The 21704-nt window shown below is 45.1% G+C and overlaps 2 protein-coding genes across 2 annotated transcripts; both read left to right on the top strand.

Moving 5' to 3' along the window:
- Window positions 1-15891: 15891 nt before the first annotated feature.
- LOC123130213 (protein FAR1-RELATED SEQUENCE 5-like) lies at window positions 15892-17901 on the top strand. The gene is made up of 2 exons (XM_044550166.1): window positions 15892-16767; window positions 17124-17901. Exons 1-2 carry the CDS (start codon window positions 16314-16316, stop codon window positions 17762-17764), a joined length of 1095 nt encoding a protein of 364 aa, XP_044406101.1. The 5' UTR covers window positions 15892-16313; the 3' UTR covers window positions 17765-17901.
- Window positions 17902-18291: 390 nt separating this feature from the next.
- LOC123129406 (formin-like protein 13) lies at window positions 18292-20029 on the top strand. Its single transcript, XM_044549587.1, has 6 exons — window positions 18292-18568; window positions 18871-19005; window positions 19171-19278; window positions 19443-19484; window positions 19616-19809; window positions 19967-20029. The coding sequence occupies exons 1-6, from the start codon at window positions 18292-18294 to the stop codon at window positions 20027-20029; spliced, it is 819 nt and encodes a 272-aa protein (XP_044405522.1).
- The last annotated feature ends 1675 nt before the right edge of the window (window positions 20030-21704 follow it).

The following is a 21704-nucleotide window of genomic DNA, read 5'->3' as shown; positions in this document are numbered from 1 at the left end:
CATATTATAGTTCATCACGAAGCTTTTGTAGATTGGTGGCAGTGATTGAAGAACTCTATCAATGACACTATCATCAGGAAGGTTAACTCCCAGTTGAGTCAAGTGGTTGTGGTACACAGACATTCTGAGTATATGTTCACTGACAGAACTATTCTCCTCCATCTTGCAACTATGGAACTTATTGGAGACTTCATATCTCTCAATTCGGGTATTTGCTTGAAATATTATCTTCAACTCCTGGAACATATCATATGTTCCATGACGTTCAAAACGTCGTTGAAGTCCCGATTCTAAGCCGTAAAGCATGGCACACTAAACTATCGAGTAGTCATCAGCTTTGCTCTGCCAGACGTTCATAACATCTGGTGTTGCTCCTGCAACGGGCTTTGCACCTAGCGGCGCTTCCAGGACGTAATTCTTCTATGCAGCAATGATGATAATCCTCAAGTTACGAACCCAGTCTGTGTAGTTGCTACCATCATCTTTCACTTAGATTTCTCTAGGAATGCATTAAAATTCAAAGGAACAGTAGCATAGGCCATTTATCTACAACAACATAGACATGCAAAATACTATCAGGTACTAAGTTCATGATAAATTAAATTTCAATTAATCATATTACTTAAGAACTCCCACTTAGATAGACATCTCTCTAGTCATCTAAATGATCACGTGATCCATATCAACTAAACCATGTCCGATCATCACATGAGATGGAGTAGTTTTCAATGGTGAACATCACTATGTTGATCATATCTACTATATGATTCACACTCTACCTTTCGGTCTCAGTGTTCCGAGGCCATATCTGCATATGCTAGGCTAGTCAAGTTTAACCTGATTATTCTGCGTGTGCAAAACTACTTGCATATGTTGTATGTGAACATAGAGCTTATCTCACCCGATCATCACGTGGTGTCTCCGCACGATGAACTGTAGCAACGGTGCACACTCAGGGAGAACACACTTATGCCTTGAAATTTAGTGAGAGATCATCTTATAATGCTACCACCAAGCAAAATAAGATGCATAAAGGATAAACATCACATGCAATCAAAATAAGTGATATGATACGGCCATCATCATCTTGTGCCTTCGGTCTCCATCTCCAAAGCACCATCATGATCACCATCGTCATCGGCTTGAGACCTTCATCTCTCCATCGCAGCATCGTTGTCGTCTCGCCAACTATTGCTTCTACGACTATCGCTACCGCTTAGTGGTAAAGTAAAGCAATTACATGGCGATTGCATTTCATACAATAAAGCGACAATCATATGGCTCCTGCCAGTTGCCGATAACTTTTACAAAACATGATCATCTCATACAACAATTTATATATCGTCACGTCTTGACCATATCACATCACAACATGCCCTGCAAAAACAAGTTAGACGTCCTCTACTTTGTTGTTGCAAGTTTTACGTGGCTGCTACGGGCTTCTAGCAAGAACCGTTCTTACCTACGCATCAAAACCACAATGATTTTTCGTCAAGTGTGATGTTTTAACCTTCAGCAAGGACCGGGCGTAGTCAAACTTGATTCAACTAAAGCTAGAGAAACAGACACCCACTAGCCACCTGTGTGTGAAGCACGTCAGTAGAACCAGTCTCATGAATGCGGTCATGTAATGTCAGTCTGGGCCGCTTCATCCAACAATATCGCCGAATCAAAGTAAGACATTGCTGGTAAGAAGTATGACTATTATCGCCCACAACTCTTTGTGTTGTACTCGTGCATATAACATCTACGCATAGACCTGGCTCTGATGCCACTGTTGGGGAACGCAGTATTTCAATTTTTTTCCTATGATCACGCAAAATCTATCTAGAACATGCATAACAACGAGAGGGGAGAGTGTGTCTACGTACCCTCGTAGACCGAAAGCGGAAGCGTTTAATAACGCGGTTGAAGTAGTCGAACGTCTTCACGATCCAACCGATCCAAGCACTGAACGTACGGCACCTCCACGTTCATCTCGGTGACGTCCCTCGAACTCTTGATCCAGTTGAGGCCGAGGGAGAGTTCCGTCAGCACGACGGCATGGCTGTTGGAAATATGCCCTAGAGGCAATAATAAAAGCATTATTACTATATTTCCTTGTTCATGATAATTGTCTTTATTCATGCTATAATTGTGTTATCCGGAAATCGTAATACATGTGTGAATAACAGACACCAACATGTCCCTAGTGAGCCTCTAGTTGACTAGCTCGTTGATCAACAGATAGTCATGGTTTCCTGACTATGGACACTGGATGTCATTGATAACAAGATCACATCATTGGGAGAATGATGTGATGGACAAGACCCAATCCTAAACATAGCACAAGATCGTATAGTTCGTTTGCTAGAGTTTTCCAATGTCAAAGTATCTTTTCCTTAGACCATGAGATTGTGTAACTCCCGGATACCATAGGAGTGTTTTGGGTATGCCAAACGTCACAACGTAACTGGGTGACTATAAAGGTAGACTACGGGTATCTTCGAAAGTGTCTGTTGGGTGACATGGATCAAGACTGGGATTTGTCACTCCGTATGACGGAGAGGTATCACTGGGCCCACTCGGTAATGCATCATCATAATGAGCTCAGAGTGACCAAGTGTCTGGTCACGGGATCATGCATTACGGTACGAGTAAAGTGACTTGCCGGTAACGAGATTGAACGAGGTATTGGGATACTGACGATCGAATCTCGGGCAAGTAACATATCGATAGACAAAGGGAATAGCGTACGGGATTGATTGAATCCTCGACATCGTGGTTCATCCGATGAGATCATCGTGGAGCATGTGGGAGCCAACATGGGTATCCAGATCCCGCTGTTGGTTATTGACCAGAGAGTCGTCTCGGTCATGTCTGCTTGTCTCCCGAACCCGTAGGGTCTACACACTTAAGGTTCGGTGACGCTAGGGTTATGAAGATATGTATATGCAGAAGGGTCCCGGGGGTCCACCGGGTGGGGCCACCTGTCCCGGGGGGCCACATGGGCTGTAGGGGGTGCGCCTTGGCCTAGATGGGCCAAGGGCACCAGCCCCTATAGGCCCATGCGCCTAGGGTTTCCACCATGGAAGAGTCCATGTGGTGGAAGGCACCCCTAGGTGCCTTGGGGGGGAGGGAAACCTCCCCTTGGCCGCCGCCCCCCCTAGTAGATCTCATCTACTAGGGCCGGCGCCCCCCTGGAACCCCTATATATAGTGGGGGGAGAGGAGGGATTTCACACCAGCCCCTGGCGCCTCCATCTCCCCCCGTTACGTCTCTCCCTCGTAGTCTCGGCGAAGCCCTGCTGCTGTGACGCCCTGCATCCACCACCACGCCGTCGTGCTGCTGGATCTTCATCAACCTCTCCTCCCCCCTTGCTGGATCAAGAAGGAGGAGACGTCTCCCGTCTCATACGTGTGTTGAACGCGGAGGTGCCGTCCGTTCGGCGCTGGTCATCGGTGATTTGGATCACGTCGAGTACGACTACATCATCACCATTCTTTTGAACGCTTCCGTGCGCGATCTACAAAGGTATGTAGATGCATCTAATCACTCGTTGCTAGATGAACTCCTAGATGATCTTGGTGAAACGAGTAGGAAATTTTTTGTTTTCTGCAACGTTCCCCAACAGTGGCATCATGAGCTAGATCTATGCGTAGTTCTTCTTGCGCGAGTAGAACACAATTTGTTGTGGGCGTAGATTTGTCAACTTTCTTGCTGTTACTAGTCCTTTCTTGCTTCAGCGGTATTGTGGGATGAAGCGGCCCGGACAAACCTTACACGTACGCTTACGTGAGACCGGTTCCACCGACTAACATGCACTAGTTGCATAAGGTGGCTGGCGGGTGTCTGTCTCTCTCACTTTAGTTGGAGCGGAATCGATGAACAGGGTCCTTATGAAGGGTAAATAGAAGTTGAAAAATCACGTTGTGGCTTTAACATAGGTAAGAAAACGTTCTTGCTAGAACCCTAATTCAGCCACGTAAAACTTGCAACAACAATTAGAGGACGTCTAACTTGTTTTTGCAGCAAGTGGTTTGTGATATGATATGGCCAAAGTTGTGACGAATGATGAATGATCTATATGTGATGTATGAGATGTTCATGCTATTGTAATAGGATTCACGACTTGCATGTCGATGAGTATGACAACCAGCAGGAACCATAGGAGTTGTCTTTATTCTTTTTATGACCTGCGTGTCATCGAGAAACGCCATGTAAATTACTTTACTTTATTGCTAAACGCGTTAGCCATAGTAGTAGAAGTAATAGTTGGCGAGCAACTTCATGGAGACACGATGATGGAGATCATGATGATGGAGATCATGGTGTCAAGCCGGTGACAAGATGATCATGGAGCCCCAAGATGGAGATCAAAGGAGCTATGTGATATTGGCCATATCATGTCACGTTTATTATTTGATTGCATGTGATGTTTATCATGTTTTGCATCTTGTTTACTTAGAACGACGGTACTAAATAAGATGATCCCTCACAATAAATTCAAGAAGTGTTCCCCCTAACTGTGCACCGTTGCGACAGTTCGCTGTTTCAAAACACCACGTGATGATCGGGTGTTTTATTCAGACGTTCACATACAATGGGTGTAATACAGATTTACACATGCAAACACTTAGGTTAACTTGACGAGCCTAGCATGTACAGACATGGCCTCGGACCACAGAAGACCGAAAGGTCGAGCATGAGTCGTATAGAAGATACGATCAACATGAAGATGTTCACCGACGTTGACTAGTCCGTCTCACGTGATGATCGGACACGGTCTAGTTAAACTCGGATCATGTAATACTTAGATGACTGGAGGGATGTCTAATATAAGTGGGAGTTCATTAATAATTTACAATATGTCTAAATATTATTATGAACTTAATTATTATGAACTTAGTCTAAATATTTTACAATATGTCTTGTAGATTAAATGGCCAACGTAGTCCTCAACTTCAACGCGTTCCTAGAGAAAACCAAGCTGAAAGACGATGGCAGCAACTATACGGACTGGGTCCAGAACCTGAGGATCATCCTCATAGCTGCCAAGAAAGATTATGTCCTACAAGCACCGCTTGGTGACGCACCCGTTCTCCCTGCAGAACAAGATGTTATGAACGCTTGGCAGGCACGTTCCGATGACTACTCCCTCGTTCAGTGCGGCATGCTTTACAGCCTAGAGCCGGGGCTCCAAAAGCGTTTTGAGAGACATGGAGCATATGAGATGTTCGAAGAGCTGAAAATGGTTTTCCAAGCTCATGCCCGGGTCGAGAGATATGAAGTCTCCGACAAATTCTTCAGCTGTAAGATGGAGGAAAACAGTTCTGTCAGTGAGCACATACTCACTATATCTGGGTTGCATAACCGCTTGACTCAGCTGGGAGTTAATCTCCCGGATGATGCGGTCATTGACAGAATCCTCCAGTCGCTTCCACCAAGCTACAAGAGCTTTGTGATGAACTTCAATATGCAGGGGATGGAAAAGACCATTCCTGAAGTATTTGCTATGCTGAAATCAGCAGAGGTAGAAGTCAGGAAGGAACATCAAGTGTTGATGGTCAATAAAACCACTAAGTTCAAGAAAGGCAAGGGTAAAAAGAACTTCAAGAAGGATGGCAAGGAGGTTGCTGCACCCAGCAAGCAAGCTGCCGGGAAGAAGCCAAAGAATGGACCCAAGCCCGAGACTGAGTGCTTTTATTGCAAGGGAAGCGGTCACTGGAAGCGGAACTGCGCTAAGTACTCAGGGGATAAGAAGGCCGGCAAAACAAAAGGTATATGTGATATACATGTAATTGATGTGTACCTTACTAGTGCCCGTAGTAGCTCCTGGGTATTTGATACCGGTGCAGTTGCTCACATTTGTAACTCAAAGCAGGGGCTGCGGAATAAGCGGAAACTGGCAAAGGACGAGGTGACGATGCGCGTCGGGAATGGTTCCAAGGTCAATGTGGTCGCCGTCGGCACGCTACCTCTGCATCTCCCTTCGGGATTAGTTTTAAACCTTAATAATTGTTATTTAGTGCCAGCTTTGAGCATGAACATTGTATCGGGATCTCGTTTAATTCGAGATGGCTACTCTTTTAAATCTGAGAATAATGGTTGTTCCATTTTTATGAGAGATATGTTTTATGGTCATGCTCCTATGGTGAATGGTTTATTCTTTATGAATCTCGAACGTGATGCTACACATGTTCATAATGTGAGTACCAAAAGAAGTAAGGTCGATAATGATAGTCCCACATACCTGTGGCACTGCCGCCTTGGTCACATAGGTGTCAAACGCATGAAGAAGCTCCATGCTGATGGACTTTTAGAGTCTCCTGATTATGAATCATTTGACACATGCGAACCATGCCTTATGGGTAAAATGACCAAGACTCCGTTCTCAGGAACAAAGGAGCGAGCAACCGACTTATTGGAAATCATACATACTGATGTGTGCGGTCCAATGAGTGTTGAGGCTCGCGGTGGCTATCGTTATGTTCTCACCCTCACTGATGATTTAAGTAGGTATCGGTATATCTACTTAATGAAACACAAGTCTGAAACCTTTGAAAAGTTCAAGGAATTTCAGAGTGAGGTTGAAAATCAACGTGACAGGAAAATCAAGTTTCTACGATCAGATCGTGGAGGAGAATACTTGAGTCACGAGTTTGGCACACACTTAAGAAAATGTGGAATAGTTTCACAACTCACGCCGCCTGGAACACCTCAGCGTAATGGTGTGTCCGAACGTCGTAATCGCACTCTATTAGATATGGTGCGATCTATGATGTCTCTTACCGATTTACCGCTATCCTTTTGGGGCTATGCTTTAGAGACTGCCGCATTCACTTTAAATAGGGCTCCGTCGAAATCCGTTGAGACGACACCGTATGAATTATGGTTTGGGAAGAAACCTAAGTTGTCGTTTCTAAAAGTTTGGGGATGCGATGCTTATGTCAAGAAACTTCAACCTGAAAAGCTCGAACCCAAGTCGGAAAAATGCGTCTTCATAGGATACCCAAAAGAAACTATTGGGTACACCTTCTACCTCAGATCCGAAGGCAAGATCTTTGTTGCCAAGAATGGGTCCTTTCTGGAGAAAGAGTTTCTCTCGAAAGAAGTAAGTGGGAGGAAAGTAGAGCTTGATGAAGTATTACCTCTTGAACCGGAAAATGGCGCAACTCAAGAAAATGTTCCTGAGGTGCCTGCACCGACAAGAGAGGAAGTTAATGACAATGATCAAGATACTTCTGATCAAGCCCCTACTGAAATTCGAAGGTCCACAAGGACACGTTCCGCACCAAAGTGGTACGGCAACCCTGTCTTGGAAATCATGCTGTTAGACAACGGTGAACCTTCGAACTATGAAGAAGCGATGGCGGGCCCGGATTCCGACAAATGGCTAGAAGCCATGAAATCCGAGATAGGATCCATGTATGAAACGAAGTATGGACTTTGACTGACTTGCCCGTTGAGCGGCGAGCCATAGAAAATAAATGGATCTTTAAGAGGAAGACAGACGCGGATGGTAATGTGACCATCTATAAAGCTCGTCTTGTCGCTAAGGGTTATCGACAAGTTCAAGGAGTTGACTACGATGAGACTTTCTCACCGGTAGCGAAGCTGAAGTCCGTCCGAATCATGTTAGCAATTGCCGCATTCTATGATTACAAAATATGGCAAATGGACGTCAAAACGGCATTCCTTAATGGTTTCCTTAAGGAAGAATTGTATATGATGCAGCCGGAAGGTTTTGTCGATCCTAAGAATGCTGACAAAGTGTGCAAGCTCCAACGCTCGATTTATGGGCTGGTGCAAGCATCTCGGAGTTGGAACATTCGCTTTGATGAGATGATCAAAGCGTTTGGGTTTACACAGACTTATGGAGAAGCCTGCGTTTACAAGAAAGTGAGTGGGAGCTCTGTAGCATTTCTCATATTATATGTAGATGACATACTTTTGATGGGAAATGATATAGAACTCTTGGACAGCATCAAGGCCTACTTGAATAAAAGTGTTTCAATGAAGGACCTTGGAGAAGCTGCTTATATATTAGGCATCAAAATCTATAGAGATAGATCGAGACGCCTCATAGGTCTTTCACAAAGCACATACCTTGATAAGATATTGAAGAAGTTCAATATGGATCAATCCAAGAAGGGGTTCTTGCCTGTGTTACAAGGTATGAAATTGAGCTCAGCTCAATGTACGTCCACGGCAGAAGATATAGAAGAGATGAGCGTCATCCCCTATGCCTCAGCCATAGGTTCTATTATGTATGCCATGCTGTGTACCAGACCTGATGTTAACCTTGCCGTCAGTTTGGTAGGAAGGTACCAAAGCAATCCCGGCAAGGAACACTGGACAGTGGTCAAGAATATCCTGAAGTACCTGAAAAGGACTAAGGAAATGTTTCTCGTTTATGGAGGTGACGAAGAGCTCGTCGTAAAGGGTTACGTCGACGCTAGCTTCGACATAGATCTGGATGACTCTAAGTCACAAACCGGATACGTGTATATTTTGAATGGTGGGGCAGTAAGCTGGTGCAGTTGCAAGCAAAGCGTCATGGCGGGATCTACATGTGAAGCGGAGTACATGGCAGCCTCGGAGGCAGCACATGAAGCAATATGGGTGAAGGAGTTCATCACCGACCTAGGAGTCATACCCAATGCGTCGGGGCCGATCAAGCTCTTCTGTGACAACACTGGAGCTATTGCACTTGCCAAGGAGCCCAGGTTTCACAAGAAGACAAGGCACATCAAGCGTCGCTTCAACTCCATTCGTGAAAATGTTCAAGATGGAGACATAGAGATTTGTAAGGTACATACGGACCTGAATATAGCAGATCCGTTGACTAAACCTCTCCCTAGAGCAAAACATGATCAACACCAGAATTCCATGGGTGTTTGATTCATCACAATGTAACTAGATTATTGACTCTAGTGCAAGTGGGAGACTGTTGGAAATATGCCCTAGAGGCAATAATAAAAGCATTATTATTATATTTCCTTGTTCATGATAATTGTCTTTATTCATGCTATAATTGTGTTATCCGGAAATCGTAATACATGTGTGAATAACAGACACCAACATGTCCCTAGTGAGCCTCTAGTTGACTAGCTCGTTGATCAACAGATAGTCATGGTTTCCTGACTATGGACACTGGATGTCATTGATAACGAGATCACATCATTGGGAGAATGATGTGATGGACAAGACCCAATCCTAAACATAGCACAAGATCGTATAGTTCATTTGCTAGAGTTTTCCAATGTCAAAGTATCTTTTCCTTAGACCATGAGATCGTGTAACTCCCGGATACCGTAGGAGTGCTTTGGGTATGCCAAACGTCACAACGTAACTGGGTGACTATAAAGGTAGACTACGGGTATCTCCGAAAGTGTCTGTTGGGTGACATGGATCAAGACTGGGATTTGTCACTCCGTATAACGGAGAGGTATCACTGGGCCCACTCGGTAATGCATCATCATAATGAGCTCAAAGTGACCAAGTGTCTGGTCACGGGATCATGCATTACGGTACGAGTAAAGTGACTTGCCGGTAACGAGATTGAACGAGGTATTGCGATACCGACGATCGAATCTCGGGCAAGTAACATACCGATAGACAAAGGGAATAGCGTACGGGATTGATTGAATCCTCGACATCGTGGTTCATCCGATGAGATCATCGTGGAGCATGTGGGAGCCAACATGGGTATCCAGATCCCGCTATTGGTTATTGACCGGAGAGTCGTCTCGGTCATGTCTGCTTGTCTCCCGAACCCGTAGGGTCTACACACTTAAGGTTCGGTGACGCTAGGGTTATGAAGATATGTATATGCAGAAACCCGAATGTTGTTCGGAGTCCTGGATGAGATCCCGGACGTCACGAGGAGTTCCGGAATGGTCCGGAGGTAAAGAATTATATATAGGAAGTGCTATTTCGGGCATCGGGACAAGTTTCGGGGTTATCGGTATTGTACCGGGACCACCGGAAGGGTCCCGGGGGTCCACCGGGTGGGGCCACCTATCCCGGGGGGCACATGGGCTGTAGGGGGTGCGCCTTGGCCTAGATGGGCCAAGGGCACCAGCCCCTATAGGCCCATGCGCCTAGGGTTTCCACCATGGAAGAGTCCATGTGGTGGAAGGCACCCCTAGGTGCCTTGGGGGGGAGGGAAACCTCCCCTTGGTCGCCGCCCCCCCTAGTAGATCTCATCTACTAGGGCTGGCGCCCCCCCCCCCCTGGCACCCCTATATATAGTGGGGGGGAGAGGAGGGATTTCACACCAGCCCCTGGCGCCTCCATCTCCCCCCGTTACGTCTCTCCCTCGTAGTCTCGGCGAAGCCCTGCTGCTGTGACGCCCTGCATCCACCACCACGCCGTCGTGCTGCTGGATCTTCATCAACCTCTCCTCCCCCCTTGCTGGATCAAGAAGGAGGAGACGTCTCCCTTCTCGTACGTGTGTTGAACGCGGAGGTGCCGTCCGTTCGGCGCTGGTCATCGCTGATTTGGATCACGTCGAGTACGACTACATCATCACCGTTCTTTTGAACGCTTCCGTGCGCGATCTACAAAGGTATGTAGATGCATCTAATCACTCGTTGCTAGATGAACTCCTAGATGATCTTGGTGAAACGAGTAGGAAAATTTTTGTTTTCTGCAATGTTCCCCAACAATGGCAACGGTGATGATGAAGTTTACCAGCACAGGGCTTCGCCTAAGCACTACGACGATATGACCGAGGTGTGTAACTATGGAGGGGGCACTGCACATGGCTAAGGGAAACTTTGGTGTGTCTTTGTGGTGCCCTCCTCCCACGTATATAAAGGGGGGAGGAGAGGTGGCCGGCCCTAGAGGGGGGTGCGCCATGGGGGGAGTCCTACTTGGACTCCCGGTCCAAGTAGGATTCGGTCCCCCCTTTCCTAGTCCAAGTTGGAGAAGAAGGGAAGGAGGAAAGGAAGAGAAGGAAGGAGGGGGCGCCGCCCCCTCCCCTTGTCCGATTCAGACTGGGCAGGGGGCGCGCGCCACCTCTGGTCGGCCCTCTCTCTTCTCCACTAAGGCCCATGATGGCCCATTAACTTCTAGGAGGGGGGAGGGTCCGGTAACCCCCGGTACTCCGAAACTTATCTGAAACAAACCGAGCCATTCCGGTGTCCGAATGTAGCCTTCCAATATATAAATCTTTATGTCTCGACCATTTTGAGACTCCTCGTCATGTCCGTGATCTCACCTGGGACTCCGAACAAACTTTGGTTCATCAAAACACGAAACTCCTAATACAAATCATCATCGAACGTTAAATGTGCGGACCCTACGGGTTCGAGAACTATGTAGACATGACTGAGACATATCTCCGGTCAATAACCAATAGCGGAACCTGGATGCTCATATTGGCTCCTACATATTCTATGAAGATCTTTATCGGTCAAACCGCATAACAACATACGTTGTTCCCTTTGTCATCGGTATGTTACTTGCCCGAGATTCGATCATCGGTATCATCATACCTAGTTCAATCTCGTCACCGGCAAGTCTCTTTACTCGTTCTGTAATGCATCATCCCGTGGCTAACTCATTAGACACATTGCTTGCAAGGCTCATAGTGATGTGCATTACCGAGAGGGCACAGAGATACCTCTTCGATACACGGAGTGACAAATCCTAATCTCGATCTATGCCAACTCAACAAACACCATCGGAGACACCTGTAGAGCATCTTTATAATCACCCAGTTACGTTGTGACGTTTGATAGCTCACAAGGTGTTCCTCCTTTATTCGGGAGTTGCATAATCTCATAGTCTGAGGAACATTATAAGTTATGAAGAAAGCAATAGAAGAAAAACTAAACGATCATTATGCTAAGCTAATGAATGGGTCTTGTCCATCACATCATTCTCTAATGGTGTGATCCCGTTCATCAAATGACAACATGTGTCTATGGCTAAGAAACTTAACCATCTTTGATTAACGAGCTAGTCAAGTAGAGGCATACTAGGGACACTTTGTTTGTCTATGTATTCACACATGTACTAAGTTTCTGGTTAATACAATTCTAGCATGAATAATAAACATTTATCATGATATAAGAAAATATAAATAACAACTTTAGTATTGCCTCTAGCGCATATTTCCTTCATGGGGCTCACCAGAGGGCCACTTCGGGCCGGCTCGGGAAGCCTCGCTGCGAGGTTGGGCCGGCGGAAGGAGGTGTCCTGCGGCCACGGGCAGGCGGCTGACGGTCAATGAAGCGGAGCGGGAAGGGGAGGCGACATATCCTAGTTCTTCCGGCGCCCTCCGACTCGGGGACGCAGGCACTCTAGCGGAAGCTCCTCTGCCGAGTGCCTGGCGGCGGATGGGCTCGGGCGGGGGAGGCGTTGGGCGACGGCGTCGGCGCGATGTCATCTCTGCCTGTGTATGTTTGCGAAGGGCGGCTACGCGGGAGGGAGGATTTTCTACCGTGCACGTGACCTCCCGTGCATGCATGCACATTATTTTATTCTTGTCTTGTCTCTGGTCACTACGTTTCATTCAAACAAATAGATGTCTGATAAAATTTTGAAATAAATTTTGTTTTTACTTTCTGTTTACACAAATTTGCTTTTTCTGGCCAGATCTTTAAAACAAGGCCAATATTAAATTTACATTTTGAAATTAATTTTTTGATGACTAAATCACCAGGTTCCAAACTTGGTTCATCGAAATTCATTAATTGCATGCAAAGAGAAATCAATAATGTTCCTGGTGATGAGGCCTTTGAAACCAAAACATTCTTGAATATATGTAGACAAGATTTAGAAAACGAAATCTTCAAACATGGTGAAACATAAACTATAACCCACAAAAAGAAAAATTATGAAACTATAAAAAATGTTATGATGTGAAACATTATGCAATTATCTAACAACTTGTTTTATTGTGAGTGACTGTTTCATATGACCACATTGATGGAGTATGGCTGATGGATTGAGCAATACTAATAAAATATGCATGCATGAATGTGAATCTTCAACAAAATCAAGGGCGAACACATGCATGGGAGATCCCGTGCATGGTATGATTTTCTCGGCTGCGCGGTTGCGATGGGTGCGGAACTTTTCATCCACAGGCGAGGCGTTCCACCTGGTTATATTTGCTATATTTTTTATTTTTTTGCTATTTGCTAATTGCACACTGATGGTGGATTATACTATCCATCTTAGCGGTAGATTTTATTAAGTGAAGCTGATTATGTGATGCTGATTTGTCAGGTGGGCTTTTGTGGAAGTGATTGCGTGACGTATGGTAACGTTAATTATTGTAATTTTGGTTACGCATACTTAATTTGATTGAATGACTTATGGTAAGGTTGATTAATTTAAATCTAGTCTTTAGAGATTAATTAGAGATTGGCCGTCATTGATTATTTCGTCAGGGTCATCTCCAGGAATTTGGGGCCCCGGTGTGAAATGCTAAATAAGGTCCTAAAAATTCTAGAACAGATGTTTTCTTATAAAAAGAAATATGAATGAATCCAAACACTGCACAAATTATAGGCCTACCAAGATAAAGAAAACACTGAACCTTGGATTTTAAACGAGTAACTAGCATGGAAATCTTGGTGTTTGACAACTTGGTCAACTAGCCTAGTACTATATATCTTCTCTAAAAAAGGATTGGTAAACTGATGCGTATCCGCACAACATACTAGCTAATGTATTCATTCAACAGGTCAAAATACTAAATTAAATAGGAAATCAGTTTGAGCACACCTTGTGGACAGATCAGGGATGCCGTCACCTAGGCCTTGGACACCGGCGCCGACATAATTGTGGAAGGAATTCTTCGTGCCGGCAGAGCAGCGGGTTGTTTCTCTGGGCAGGAAACAAGGCCACAACGACGCTACTTTCCGTCTCCGTGCGCCGCGGCCGCACTTCTTCAGTTCATCTCCGTGAACCATTTTTTCTCTTCCGAGCAGACTGTGCGGGGCTAGTCTAGATCGATAGATCTCGATCGGCAGGCTGTGTCGATCTGGGGCAGGCGCAGTTTGAGACGGCATTTCCTAAACGGCGTCCGTAGCGTCCGTTACAGACTTAACCGTACAGGGCGCACACCCCCTTTCACCGCGCTGGGCCGGCCCACGTTACTTTCTTGGACGCGTCTAGTGAGCGGCCGGCCGCCCTGGGATCGCTAGCCAGCGGCCACCCGAAAAAGGAAACCACCTGGTCCCCCCTCGAGCGAAAGAGGAAACAGTCCCCCGCTCGCCCACGTGGTCCACCTGGTCCCCGCCTGTCGGAGCGAAAAAGGCAACTGCCCCGCCCGCCAGCTGGCCGCGGGATCACGTGCACCCTCCTCGCCAAACCATGCCCCGCGGGATCACGTGCACCCTCCTCGCCAAACTGCGCCCTGGCTATCTTCTTCTTCCTCACGAAAGAAGGAGGATCTGCCCAGGTTGCAGAATCCACGCCATCGCTCGCCCCCATGCCTCAGCCCCACCGACGTTGCCTTCTTCTTCTTCTGCACGCCAGAAACAGATCCAAACGCAATCGCCCCCAGCCCTTCTTCCTCCTCCTACACAGCCGCCATGGGAGCCCCAAAGTAGAAGGAGCTGCTTCAAGATCTAAAGGGCAGGGTGGTCAGAGCCATACCAGGCAGTAAGATCGAGCAGGTAAGCCCCCTCTCCACTTCACTTCCCCCTTCTCCATGAATCCATGGAGAATCTGCTTCAAAAAAGAGGTGAATCTGGCACATCACACCAGATGTTAAAGATGTTGGATGTGTTAAACATGCCAAAAACTACCACCTGGATGTGTTAAAACAAGCCAACTAAAAACGAGTTCTCTGGCCAATTAAAACATGATTAAAGCCAACTTCTAGTTATTGTTTGCAAAATGAACAAAAAATTGAATGCCCAATGCTTTGTTGAACATGTGCAACGAAAAATTCATAAAATGTGCAACTGAACATGCATCCCAGCCAACTGAACATGTATCCTAGCCAACTAAACATGTATCCTGCCAACTAAACATATATTTGGCAATACATGTTTCTGAGTGAACACTTTGGAAAAAAATGTAGTATATGTGGAAATAAAAAACATGTTTTCTGGCCAACTAAACATGCATGTTGGCCAAAAACTGATGACCAACTAAGACATATATTCTAGGCAACTAAGACATCTATTCTAGCCAACTGAATGCATTAACTGTCCAACTGAACATGCATGTTGGCCACAAACTGGAAAAAATGCAACCTGGCCAGCTGAGACATCTATTCTAGCCAACTAAAAGCATTGAATGTCCAACTGAATATGTATGCTGGCCAAGTGGAAATCCTGGAAATTGAGACGTCTATTCTAGCGAAAACCAGAAATATGTAGTGCAACAGAAAAAACATAGGAACTTTTGTCCATGGCTAATGAAGCCACAAACCATATTAACATATTCACACACGTAATCTTGTCCCACGCATATATTCTGATCCCACATCTATTGCAAACCATATTAATATGTTCAAATATACCAGATCTAGAACCATATTAACTATAATCTGTCCTTCAATTCTTCTTTCTTCTTTCACCTGGATTTTCCTTCTCAAATGTAGCATCCAATTATGTGCAGAAAAATCTGAAAAGAGCTCCTTGCGAAAAGGAAACCTACAGATCATTGCAACAAAACAAAAAGGGAAAAGGTAAGAAAAACTCTGTAGCAAAAAGAAGTCATGCTCTTGCCAGTTATTTACTGCAAACTGTGCAACTAACATAACAACTCTGTGCAAACAAAAAAATTCATAACTATTATAATAAAAAATTATGCTATGGTCATGTTGCTTTTAGGTTGTTTGAAACACAGTTTTTCTGTGGTTACCAACTGATGACATCAATTTCTTCTTTTTTTATATGTGCAGGGAGTGTGTGGCAGCATCCAAAAACAAGGAAAAAATGCTTGATCTCAATGAGTTGCCTCCAGATCTCAATGAGCTTCCTCATGATATGGATCAGCAGCAACCCAGCATACAACAAGGAAACTGGACAGAAAATGGTCGATCTGTTTACTACACGCAGGCAAGTCGTGATGGTAACCCTACGGGCCATGACAATGTGGCAGGCCAGTCATCAGCCCGTGGTGCCCCTGTAGTGGTGTCTTTGCAGTCAGAGAGCCATACTCTTGATGACACAGGAACCGAGGCAAATGTTCCTGGTCCAGCCAGGACTGAGCTAGGAGCTCGGGCTGTTGACGGAGCTGTGCAAGTAGAAGAAGGAGAGGATGAGGCTGGTTCTCAACCTATGGAACCCTATGTTGGCATGAGGTTTGACAGCCTTTAAATTGCTAAGGATCACTACAACAGTTACGCACTACGGATGGGTTTCTCTATCAAGATGAACACTTCTAGACGGACACACCGCACCAATGAATTGATAAAACAACAGTTTTGCTGCAACAAGTTTAAGAAACCCAAAGCTGATGATGGAGAAGCTGAGGCTCCTCCTTATCTGGACCCTATTCCAGATCCAACATCTGTTAACAGTGATAAGGAGATGGAAGAAGAACCTCCAATATTTGCTGAAGAGGAGGCTGGTACTAGTAAGAAGAAGAAGAAGCGCAAACGCGAGACAATAAAGCAGACTGAATGCAAGGCGAAAATGTTGGTGAAGCTGATAGATGGGCGATGGGAGGTGACGCACTTTGTTCATGACCACAATCATCCACTCGTGAACAAACCTTCATTGTCCAAATACTTGAGATCCCACCAAGGCATCTCACCTGATGAAAAGGAGTTTCTGTGCATCTTGTATAACTGCAACTTGACTACAGGTGTGGTGTTTTTCTATATCCCTTGAAGAATTAAGTTTCCCTCTAGGCAGTCCAGTGTGCAACTGTTATGGTACTACTGTGCAACTGAAAATGGCTTAACTATGCAACTGCTGTCCAACTTCCCATGCTTTTTATATTTCACTTTTGGTGCTTCTTGTGCAACTAGATTGTCTTTACTATGCAAATACACAATGTCCTGTATGCAAAAACTGCAAAGTGTTTTTAAAAAGGTGCAGCTAGGTGTCCATTTCCTGTGATTATCTTCTGTGCCAACACGTGTCCTATTACTGTGCAGCTGGATGTGCACATTTGTGCAACTAAAAAAAGGATATATTGTTTGTTTTTGTATTATGCAGGACGAATGATGCATGTCATGGCAGAGTTCTATGGATCTGAGATGATGGTGCCGTTCGGACCAAAGGCAATAACAAATCTTTGTACAAGTTTCCGTAGAGATGACACAAAGGAGGGTGATCTGATTGAGACAATTGCGCACTTCAAGGATATACAAAAAACCGATCCAGACTTCTTCTATAAGGTGAAATATGATGAAGAGGACAGAGTTGTCAACATATTTTGGGTGGACGGCTTAGCTCGAAAAGCTTATGCGGAGGCGTACCACGATTGCATATCGTTTGACACCACCTACATGACCAACTTGTACAATATGCCGTTCGCGCCCTTCATAGGAATAAACCGACATGGCCAATCTTTCATGCTGGGTTGCGCGTTTGTGAGGCAGGAGTTGGCATCGAGCTTTGATTGGGTCTTTGGAGCATTTTTAGAGGCTGTGGATGGCAAACCTCCTGACAACTTCATCACCGATCAGGATGGTGCGATGAGGCAGTCAATACAGAGCATCTTTCCAACCACCGTGCACCGTTGTTGTCGATGGCACATCATGAAAAGGCTCAGGAAAAGGTTGGTTGGTTGCTGTGCCAGAATCCAGGACTCTCTGATGATTTTAACAAGTGTGTTGACTTCAGCTTCACTATAGACGAGTTTGAGCAGAATTGGACTGGGTTAATGATGAAGTATGAGGCTATGGCACACACGCACTTTGAGAAGTTATACGAATACAGGTCAACTTGGGTGCCGTGCTACTTCAAACACAGATTCTTTCCCTTCCTCCAGTCTACACAGCGTAGTGAGGGGTTCAACGCCGTCCTCAAAAGATATGTGAACCCACACAACTCAATGCTGAACTTTGTCAAGCAATATGAAAAAATACAGAACCACATCCTTGCCAAGGAAGGCTGCAATGATTACAGGACACAACACCTTGAGATTGAGTTGTGGTCCAACTTCCCAATAGAGAAGCAAGCTTACAAAACCTATACTAGAGACCTTTACCGCAATTTTGGAGAAGAGTTTGAGCTGATTGGACGTTATAATGCATTCCAAGTTGGTGCTGATGCGTTTGAGCTCAGACCGAACCAGGAATTTGTTGCGAAATATGGTTCTCGAAACTACTTGGTGCAGGCAAGGGTGGAGGAGGGTTCCTATTTGTGTGAGTGTTGTAAAATGGACAAGGACGGCATCCTCTGTTGCCACATCCTCAAGGTGTTCACCCATGTTGGCGTTGATGTCATACCGGAAAGGTACCTGCTAAGACGGTGGACACCTACTGCTGTACCTAGTGCGCCAGAGACTGGTTATGAGCAACCGGATGAAATGCCTCCTCAATCAAAGAAGCGGATAAGGGAGAGGAACATGATATACGATTTTCGGAAACTAGCAAAGTTTGCGAGTGGTTCTGATCTAGCACAAGCTATTGTATACAAGCATATGCGTGCAGCACGTACCGAGATCGGCCACCTGAACAAGTCCAAGAAAAAGAAAAAACTGACTGCTGCAACGGGGCCATCAGATGATGGCAACCCTCGAGGACCTCCTCCACCTCCAGGCAGCAATCAGGGGGCTCATCATCCAGGTAATTACCTGCCCCAACTCCTGATCTAACTAGGTGTGTAACTTCAGTTGCACACATCATTGTGCCCAGTTGCACACACCATGGTAGCCACTTGGACAGAACATACTGCCTAGTTGCGCACGCTGTGTTAGTTCAAGCATCAAGATAACACAGCTAACTTATTTTTCCAGTTATGCATATATGTGATGTCAACCCTCAAGGACCTCCTCCCCCTCCTGGCTGTACACGGCATCCTCCGCCACCTCCTCCCCCGCATGCTCCTCCCAATGGCCCTACAGGCAGCACTCAGGGGGCTCGTCGTCTAGGTAATTACCTGCCCCCAACTCCTCATCAAACTAGGTCTGTAACTCCAATTGCACACATCATGGTGCTCAGTTGCACCGAACAGGCTACCTAGTTGCGCATGCTGTGTTAGTTCGAGCATCAAAAAGATAAACACAACTGACTTGTTTGTCCTGTTCTGCCTATAGGTGATGCCAACCCTCAAAGACCTCCTCCCCCGCCAGGCCCAACTAGCAGTGCCCTTTGTGCTACTCCCAATGGACCTACAGGCAGGACTCAGGGGGCTCATAACCCAGGTTAGTACCTTCACCGACTCCAAAACAAAAACTAGGGTGAGTGACTTTAGTTGCACATATCATAGTGCCCAGTTGAACAGAAACATGCTGCCTAGTTGCGTGCGCTGTGTTAGTTCAAGCATCAAGATAACACAGCTAACTTATTTTTCATGTTCTGCCCATAGGCGACTACAATCCAAGTACCATGACAGGTCGTGCTACTGCAGGTGTTTTTTTCAACTTAACTTGCACACAGCAACCAGTTAGTTGCACAAAATGTACTGTGTGGTTGCACAGAACATCAGTGCTGGTTGCACAATAACAAAAATACTAAACTTTTTATATGATTATTACACAGGTGATTGTGACGGTCCTACTGCCCCGTTGGAGGCTGCATCCCTTGCACAAGCTTCTGATGATTTTGTGCCCAGGGATCCTCCAAGGTCTACTACAAAGGGTAGGGCAAAGAGTCGACGGTACAAATCGGCACTGGAGCTACACCCAAAGAAGAAAAACAAATGCAGCCAGTGCCATCTACAGAGCACACTGCTGGTGTGTGTCCACAGAGGCTCCTGTGATTCTGTTTCCTCATTTGTAACTTTGGAACAAAAAAGGAAAATAATGATGTCTTTTTTAGCAATGTTGGGACCAAGTGGACACATTCAGCATCTATGATTCCTCTTTATCTAATTTATGCTGCTTGAATTAGTTCATGCACTGTGTAAAAAAAGTTGCTATTTGTGCCTTTGTTGACAACTGGTTAAATATTTAGTTGTTGAACAATTGTATACCTAGTGCTCCTAATGTATCAACAAAAGTGATGATATTGAGTTGCAAACACAATTACTAGCAGTGTGCAACTACAAAATCTACTTAATAAAATTGTACAAACCAGCAACTTCCTCCATGGAGCAGAAAAAAAATAGTACTGACCTACTCCTTGTCGTATCTCAGCAACTTCCTCCATGGGGCGGTGTTGTGCACGCTGGTGACCCAATCATACGTCAGCTTCTTCCTGATGTTGAGTACTTCCTTGGGGTCGTAGTTGGGCAGTTGGCTACCATTCCACTAGGTGGCGTTAAGCAGTGCGAACAACCCACACTCATTACTGCAAAAAATGGGCAAAAAAAAAATTGTCACATAAAATTAAAGCCAAATAATTGGGTCAACTACTTATGTCCTACTGTGCAACTGCTTATGTTCTACTGCAACTCATTATGTGCCACTGTGCAACTACTTATGCGCCACTCTGCAACTAGCTAGATAATCCATTAAAAACTCATAAAAATGATAAAACAGATTGAAGACTAGTATTGTGTCTAAAAAATACTAAAGATTGCACATGTAGAAAAATTTAAAAACTACAAAATTATTGTATTTGATTGAGAAGGAATGAAATGCTTATTGTCTTACTTGCCAAGCTGCTTTGGTACGTCAATGCCAATAATCTGGAAGTGCTCGATGCTGAACTTTCGGTAATGCTTCCTCCATAGCTGGCGTACTGCCCCCGCAATGGTAGAGGCGTTGTTCATCAGCTCAATGTTGTCCAGCGTCCTGCTTGAATCAAGAACTTCGAAGCGTCCGTCCCTCAAGTTGACACTAAAGACCCAATAATGCCTCCCTCCGTCCTTATCGGTTACATCTGCGCACTCGAGCACTGGCAGCATGACCTGCAAGCGTGAACGATTTCAGACACAAATACAAGATGTAGGTAAGAAAAACAGTAAAAGACTTGGTCAAGTTAAAAACGGGTTGCAACAAGTATCTGCCAACTAACAGATGTGTCATGTGCAACTGGACATGCTGTGGGTGCCAACTAAAAAAATATTGATGATGTGGGCACAACACTCACCAAGTCTTTCTTGTCGAGACGGTTCTTGTAATCAAACTTCTTGTTCATCTCATTCACATTGTGGATCCCTTGCTGTAATTTTATCTACACAGATTATAAAACATGGCTCAAAACTCCTTAGTAGGTGAAAGGCCTCCCTCAAATGGTTAACGAAAAAGTGCTACAGAACAAAGATGAGGGTAAAAAGAAGGTTTTGGAAAAACTTACAGAAAACCTCAGTGGCATAACAACCTTCTTTGACCCTTCTGGTAAGTTATCCATTATGTGTAAGATTCCAGTCTCAATAACAATTTTTGACAACCATTGAACCGGCTTCATCGAATCAACTAACTCCTTTAAAGAAATGTAGAAAGCACCATACCTGATTATCTCAGGGCTGATTTTTTTTTGAAAGCAATAAAAAGACAAGTTAGCTCGAAGGGTCACAGCAGCAAAAAAAATGTGCATGAAAATGAAAAAAGAACAGTGTGCAACTAAAAGCCCTATTCTGTGCAACATACTATGCTTTCTGTGCAACTAAGTGGCTGGTACTATGCAACTGAAAAAGATATGTATGTAGGCTGTGGGGAGTTAGTTTACCTGGTAGCTCCATCAT

The sequence above is a fragment of the Triticum aestivum genome, chromosome 6A, assembly GCF_018294505.1.
Source record: "Triticum aestivum cultivar Chinese Spring chromosome 6A, IWGSC CS RefSeq v2.1, whole genome shotgun sequence".
Classification (NCBI taxonomy): domain Eukaryota; kingdom Viridiplantae; phylum Streptophyta; class Magnoliopsida; order Poales; family Poaceae; genus Triticum; species Triticum aestivum.
Note: the sequence above shows the minus strand (reverse complement) of the source record. Positions and strands in the feature narration are given on the sequence as shown.